The 7,934-nt window shown below is 46.0% G+C and overlaps 1 protein-coding gene across 1 annotated transcript in view; it reads left to right on the forward strand.

Moving 5' to 3' along the window:
• The window catches only part of Uhrf1bp1 (UHRF1 binding protein 1), a 60,530-nt gene that overhangs the window by 1,899 nt on the left and 50,697 nt on the right, over positions 1 to 7,934 (forward strand). Inside the window, exon 2 of the mRNA XM_005390117.2 lies at positions 32 to 207. Within this exon, the coding sequence (XP_005390174.1) occupies positions 32 to 207 (176 nt within the window). The remainder of the gene's footprint in view (positions 1 to 31; positions 208 to 7,934) is intronic.

The following is a 7,934-nucleotide window of genomic DNA, read 5'->3' on the forward strand; positions in this document are numbered from 1 at the left end:
CCGGCCCCCGGCCCCCGCGGCCCCCGCGCAGCCCTCCCGCTCGCAGCCCGGACCCCGGCGTGCTCCTTCCCGGCGGCTCCTTCCCTTCTTCCTCCTGACCCTGTTGCATCACCCTGGAAAAGGCGTGAGCCCCGCGCGCAGGGCCGGTCCTCCGAGCGCCCTTCTCCGCCTGCTGCTCTTCTCGCTATACAGACTAACTGCAGAAAGGTCAGGAGAGTTGGGGATAAAGTTTCAGCAGCCTTGCCTTGGAGAGGAGGAGGAGGGCACGCACGCTGTGGGAAGTGCAGCCCCGCCGGCATCCGCTTCTGCTTCGCCGCCTTTGTCGAGCGCTGTGAGGTCGCTCGGGCGTTTGGGCACGAGGAGGGCGGCTGGCAGCCCGCCTGCAGCTGCGGCCGTGGCTGAGGACTGCCGGCCCCTGTGTTGTGATCGCGGCTTGTTAGGCTGACGGCAGAAAGCGAGAGCCGGCTTTTCACTTAGTTTCCGCTAATTCCAGGGGTGGAGTTGGTGCGGCAGCCTCTGTGGCTCCAGGATCCAGAGCTCGCTCCATAGTGGTCAGCGGTTGTCAGGAGGTGGCTCTGTGCGCGTGTGCGTGTGCCTGTGCGTGGGCGTGGGTGTGTGCAGTCAACGTGGGGCACCCGGGCCTGGGACTGATGGTATCTTTCCGCGCCTTCTCATTGCATTTGGTAAGTGGCGTGACGCGATATTCCTGCCACTGCGTTCCCTTATCCTGGCTGACACAGTGGCTTATTTACTTCTACTTCGATCTTCGACTTTAATTATCAGTTAGATTCAGAAACATTTTTTTGGGGGGGGTTAATCACCATTTTATAAAAGGAATTGGAATCGGGAGCTGGAAAGTGCCTTTGTTGTTGTTTTTACGTTTATTTATTTTGTGCTGAATTTATTCCTGTGCTGCGCGTTTCTGTTTCTTTAGCTCCATCAGGGATATTTTTTTCTTCTGTGTAGCTTCCTCCTGTGGCTTAGGGACAGTTTGTTCCGGTTCAATCAGGATCATCCCAGTGTGTCAGGGGTGGCTCATGGATGGGGCACTTTGGGTGCTTTGTTCACTGGATATGTTCAGTGACCAGAGATTCTCTGTCTAAACCTTTACTCTCTTCGTTTTTAAGTGTGTGCAGTAAAAGTTCAGCACTAGCCGGGCGTGGTGGCGCATGCCTATAAAGCCTAGCACTCTGGAGGCTGAGGCAGGAGGATCCTTGTGAGTTCAAGACCAGCCTCAACTGCATAGCTAGACCCTGTCTCAAAAAAGAAAATAAATAAATAAATAAATAAAGTTCTTCACTGTTTTGGGCCACTGACCCTGTGTCCAGCCCCACTGTTTGGTCTGGGCACCTACTTGTTCCGCCATTGTAAGGCTGGAATGGTGCACAGTGCTTGTTTCTTGAGGGGAGTGGGATAAGACAGAGTCTCACTATGTAGTGTCAGGTTGGCCTGAAACTCACTTTGTCCTAGAGGCTGGCCTGGAACTCATGGCAGTCCTCCTGCCTCAGCCCAAATGCTGCTGGGATTACAGGTGTGCAGCAGTATACTGGGCTATTCACGTTGTTTCTTGTCTTTTTGAGACAGATCTAGCTATGCAGTTCAGGCTGGCCTTGAGCTCACTTTGTAGCCCAGGCTGGCCTCGAACTTGCAATGATCCTCCTGCCTCAGCCTCCCGAATGCTGGGATTCACATTGTTTCTTTAAAGTGACATCCGTCAGATACTTGGTGGATGGCCTGGGCAGTTTCCCAGGTCTTCTGAAAATGGTCACAAAGATTTGAGCCTCTTGATCTGCATGGTTTTTGTGGGGTGCCCTTGATCAAGAGAGTAGTGAACCAGCTGGGTATGGTGTTGCAAGCCTGTAATCCCAGGACTCGCAGGCTGAGGCAGGAGGATTGCCTGAGTTTGAGGCCAACCTTGGCTGCATTGTGAATTCAAGGCCAGCCTGGATGACACAGCAGGACCCTGTCTCAAAAAACCAAAACAAACAATAAAAAGAAAGCAGTGAACCATTGCACGGGACACTCTAGGCCACTCACAGGAAGAGAAGGAACCTGTAAAGTACCTTTGGGTCCCCTACTGAGAAAAACCAAATATATTCTTTCTTCAGGTAGTGTAAAGCTGGGTGTTCTCTGTGAAGATTCAAAAATGGATAGAGAACTAACCAGAGGAAAACTTTATTAATTTGAATAGACATAGAATTTTAGGCTTAGAATTTATTCCCTCCTCCTCCTTTAAATGGAAGTAGTAGTCCAGGCTGGCCTTAATTGTGATCCTCTTGTCTCAGCTTCCTGAGCGCTGGGACCCCAGGCCTGTGCCACCACACCTGGCCCGAATGTACTGGTTGTTGAAAAGAAAGTAAATAGTTGTAAAGCTTTCATTTGTTTTTGCAGTACTGGGGTGGAACCCAGTGGCTTGTGCATTGCTAAGCAAGCGATCTGCCACTAAGCTACGTCCCAATCCCCTGGAGATGAACTCTTCTCTCATAACATCTTTTTCTTTCTTTTTGACAGAGCGTCTCACTGTGTACCCCAGGCTGGCTTCCAATTCCTGGGTTTAAGAACCTTCCAGTCTGAGGTCTTTCTGATTTACTCACTTCATCTTTAAAATGGAGATGATAAGTGGGGTGTGGTGGTGCAGGCCCATGAACCCAGCCCTGGGGAGGCTGAGACAGGAACATCATCATAAAGACCAGCTTGAGCTCCATAGTGAGTTTAAGGCCAGCCTGAGCAATTTTACCAGCCTGCACTACATTACCCTGTCTCAAAAACCAAAGGAAAAAGCAAGGGGCCGGGGATAATAATAGTATCTACTTGAGAAGATTATAAGGAAGATTATATGTGCTAATACGTTTAAGGACTTAGCACTATGCCTAGCACATAGTAACTACTCAGTAGAACATGAACTATGTTTATTTTATAAGATTTTGGAGGGGAGAGTTGTGAACCCCTAAAGCACATGCCTGAAACTCCCTCCTCCAGTGAGTAGTCCCTGATTCAGTTCAACCCCTCATTGTATTGGTTTATTTATTTTTGAGGTACTGAAGATTGAACAGAAGGCCTCACACATGCTAGGCAAGTGCTGTACTGCTGAGCGACACCCCCAGCTCTAAGCCCATCATTTTATAGCAGAGGAAAGAAAAGCCCAGGGAGGATAGTGACTTCTTTGAGTTGTGTAGGAAGGAAGGTAGTGGGTCAGTGTCTAGCTCCCTAACTTGGGTACATTTTTCCTGTAGTACACACATACCCTCTGCACTCTCTGTGAATATAGTATTTTTTTTTTGTCTTTTTGCAACAGGGTCTCACTATGCAGTTCAGACTGGCTTTGATCTCTGTAGCCCAGGCTGGTTTCGAACTTGCAACCATCCACCTGCTTTAACCCCCCGAGTGCTAGGATTACAGGTGTGCACCACCATGTCTGGCTGAACGTAGTGTTTTAATGAAGAATTCTGTTTTTTGTTTTTTTTTTTTTTTTTGGTTTTTCTCCGGTACCGGGAACCGAACTCACGACCTTGCGCTTGCCAGGCAGGTGCTTTTGCCGCTGAGCTAAATCCCCAGCCCTAAGAATTCTGATACTATATTTTGACACATTTAGTAAATCCTTGGAGAATACATTGTCCTTTTATTATTTTTTTATTTTTTATTTTTTTTCCGGTACCAGGAATCGAACTCATGACCTCACGCTTGCCAGGCAGGCGCTGTGCTGCTGAGCTAAATCCCCAGACCCACCTTGTCTTTTTAGATGAAGTAGGAATAGTATGGCAGACACAGAAGGACATTTCTGATTTTTTTGCCTTTGGGCTGGGGACTGAGGTGGAGAAGAGGTTATGTTATACCTGCAATTTCAGAGCTCCAGAAAGTTGAGGTGCCCTGGTTGAAAAGGCGGAACTTCTGGGACCTTCGTGTTTGTTTAGCTTGGGAAAGCTGCCAAATCATGTGTGACATTTTGTGTCTGTATCCAGCCCCCCCCCCCCCCACCAGTCTCCAGCCTGAGGAGGGACTGTTGCTCTGGGGCTTGCCAAACCTGACGGGAAAGAGGAGATACCACGTTAAATAAATACTGGAGGTGTTTGATAATTACTTGTTGATGATCACATTACCATTCAGCTGGAGGAGAGTCTCATCGCAGAGAGGTTACCCTAGTGACTCATTATGTCTGATCTGGGGCATGAAATTTCAGGTAATAAAGTGGCTCCTTATTGTGTCTTTGGGCACAAGATTTGGAGGGAATAATAGTCAAGGTGTTTTTCTTGGGTGCTTATTCCAGGCTGGCTCTGGCCTAGGCACTGGGGACGCAGCAGGGAAGAAATAGAAATGTCTTTTAAAGGCTTTAGCCCATGGTTTGCTCATTGCTGTTCAGCCCACATTCTTTAGTGCACAGCACTCATTTAAATCGACCTAGGAGGAGAGCTGTGTGTACAATGACGAAGTAATTATTCATTTAAAAAAACAGCCAAGATTGATTTTTCACTAAATTAGATTATTCTAGTTTTAGATCACCTTACTAGTGACCTTTCCTTATCCGAGGAAGGAGGCACGTGATTGGCGGTAAAGTAAGTCGAGGGGCTATGCACAGAGAGAGACTGTGTACAGAGCCAGGCAAGCCGGGTTGAGCTTCCGGCCCTGCCACCTTTGAGCAGGGCAGCCTTTCTGAGCCCTGCGTTTCTTTTTGAAAGATTAAAATAATGAAGATGTGAAAGATTAGAATAATGAAGATGTGAAAGATTAGAATAATGAAGAATAATACATAGCTAGCAGATTTGTTGGCGTTATCAGGGATAAAGTTTTTATCACGGTGCCTGACATCTAAGTAGGTGTTTAACAGAGTAGCTATATAACATAGGCAGAGAAGTTAGGAACACTGCCGTAGCAGCATGGATGACAGAAAGCTGACTGGCTGGTTAAGAAACCTATGGGAAATCTTAATTATTTACTCTAAATGGCTGCAGACAACGTGATCCCGAGTGACAGATATATAGCTGATAGGTGTGGTAGATTTTTTGTTTTGTTTGTTTTCTGATTCAGGGTCTCTCTGTGTAGCCCAAACTGGCCTTGAACTTTCAGCAATCCTCCTGCCTCAGCCTCCCAAGTGCTGGGATTACAGGAGCGCACCGCTATACTTGGTTTAGATATTTTAAAAGCATAAGCATTAGGTGACTTTCAGAGGCACAGGTGATTCCAGAACTCCTTTCAGAGAATAGGGGTGAGTGTGAGCCTGGCAGTCTCAGTTCCTGCCCAGTGCCTTTGGTCACTGGTGCTCATCTCGCTCGGGAGCGCGAGAGAGCTGCAGTTACCTTAGCGATCTTCTAAACCAGCCCCTAGTGGACGGTGACGGGCACCCGGCTGTCAGAGGCTCACTGTCTGCCCAAGGCCTCTAGGTGTGGGTTGTAGCACTAGTCTCAATCTCTAGGTCCTGTGCCTTTATACCGGACTGTGGTTATTATCGCCATTGTTTCTCGATCATCACCTATGTCTGTTTCCCTCTTGTGTTGCTTCAAATAAAGCACTTGTATTTACTTAGCAAGTATTTACTAACCATGTGTGTTAAAAGGTACCTTGTAAGTCTTAATTCCCAGCATATCCCTATGAGGTAGGTATAGGCTTGCTTACTCTACAGGTAGAGAATTAAGGCACAGAGAAGTTAAACCCTTCGCCCAAAGATGTGCGTCATATGTGGTGGAACTGAATTCAGATGCGGTGCTCTGAGTCCAGAGCTTCGCTCTTTAAACTGTCCTGCAGCTGCAGTGCTCTTGTCGGGTGGTTCAGCCAGAGCATAGCCATGTCCACCTGTGGAACTGGCTCTGCCCAGTGCTCGGCCTTCTGCCTGCCATGCTCCTCTGTGAGTATTCCCACTGGAAAATGTGATCACTGACTTGAGTTCCACCAGCTTCAATTTGTTTTTGTGCTTTGTATCAATGAAATCATAATAATGTGTATGCTTTTATGTCTGCCTCCTATATATATATATATATTTTTTTGCCTTTGCCTTTGCCTTTGCCTTTGCCTTACTGAAGATTGATCTCAGGGCCTTCATGCTGAGCTACATCCCCAGCCCTTTCTAAAAATTGTTTAAAATTTTGAGACAAGGTCTCCTTAAATTACCAAGGCTGGGCTCAAATCTGTGATCCTCCTGCCTCAGTCTTCCACAGTGCTGGGATTACAGATGTGTGCCACCATGCCTGTCATGTGTATGGTTCCTTTAGTGCAAGGTTATGTTTGTGAGCTTAATCTATACTTTGCATGAAGTTGTAGACTCCGTTTTCATTGTTGTATAGTATTCCATTATAAGAATATATCTCAATTTATTTATCTCGTTCATGGTTGCTGGACATGTAGGTAGTTTCCAGTTTAGGAACATTGAGTAGTACTACAAGGAACATTTTTTTTTTTTTTTGGTGTTTTTCCGGTACCGGGAATCGAACTCCTGACCTCTCGCTTGCCAGGCAGGCGCTGTGCCGCTGAGCTAAATCCCCAGCCCCTTACAAGGAACATTCTAGTTCACGTCCTTTGGTGAACAAATGTACACATATCTGTTTGGAGTATACATAAGCATAGAATTTCTGAGCCAGGTATGGTGGCACACACCTGTCATTCCAGCCCTCAGGAGACTGACAGGAGGAGCACAGTGAATTTGAGGCTAGCCTGAGCTATATAATGAGCTCAAGGCCAGCCTGCACTACTACATAGCCAGACCTTGTCTCAAAAAAAAAAAAAAAAAAAAAAAAAAAAAATGCACCTGCTTAACATTAATAGATAAGGCCAGTTTTCCAAAGTGGTTGTACCAATTTACACTTCTAGAAATATATGAGAGTTTGGTTGCTCCTTTGCCAGAACTTGCTGTTTTTCATTTTAGTCAGTCAGAGGGATGAGTTCTTCAACCTTTAAAAATTTTAGCTAGGTGTGGCTGTCGGGAGGCTAAGGCAGGAGGATCACCATAAAGCCAGTTCAAGGCCAGCCTGAGCTACATAGTGAGTCCAGGCCAGCCTGAACTACATAGCAAGACCCTGCCTGTTTTTTTTTTTTTTTTTAAAAAACCCCTTTATCTGTGGTAAACCAGATGAGCTCTTTTTTCCTGTCTATTTAGGTAGCTTGTATGTGTGTGATACTGGGGATCACACCAGGGCCTTGCATACACTAAGCACACACTTTACCACCGAGCTCTGTCTCCAGCCCCTATTCAGTTTTTTAATTCTGATACATTTGAAATTTTAGTCAAATATCAGAATTTTAGGCAAATGTCAGAACCTTAAAAACATAGTCCTATTGTTTTTTTTTTTTTTTTAAGAATAATGTTCCAGTTATGAAGGTACAATGAAGATACCATCATTTCTAACCATTATCGCGTAAGATTTCTTACTTGGAATGGAGGGAGTACTAAGCCCACCGTCAGATTAACAGTCATATATGTTAAAAGAATGGAGGGGCTTGTTTTCCAAGCATTTGTTTTTTTGTTAAATATTTAGTCATTTGTTTAGTTTTGTTTTTTGAGACAGGGTCTTGGTATGTAGTGCACACTGGTCTTGCACTATGTGTCCCAGACTGGCCTTGAGCTTGAGATGATCCCCCTGCCTCAGCCTTCTGACTACTGGGATTACAGGTATACATCACTATGTCTGGTTGAGACTACCCTATTTTTTGTTTGTTTGTTTTGTTATTTTCTGGTACCGGGAATCGAACTCACGACCTTGTGCTTGCCAGGCAGGCGCTGTGCCGCTGAGCTAAATCTCCAGCCCCAAGACTACCCTATTTAATGCCCTGGATATTAGATAGTTTCATACTGTGTAATGTTAACACTCCACTGAGAAAGCATTTCATCTTTTTTTTTTTTTTTTTCCGTCTTTCTGAGACAGGGTCTCGCTATACAGTTCAGGCTGGCTTTGAGCTCACTTTGTAGCCCAGGCTGGCCTCAAACTTGCAATCATCTTCCTGCCTCAGTC

This window comes from Chinchilla lanigera, unplaced genomic scaffold (genome assembly GCF_000276665.1).
Source record: "Chinchilla lanigera isolate Chin_1 unplaced genomic scaffold, ChiLan1.0 scaffold00036, whole genome shotgun sequence".
NCBI classification, from domain to species: Eukaryota; Metazoa; Chordata; class Mammalia; order Rodentia; family Chinchillidae; genus Chinchilla; species Chinchilla lanigera.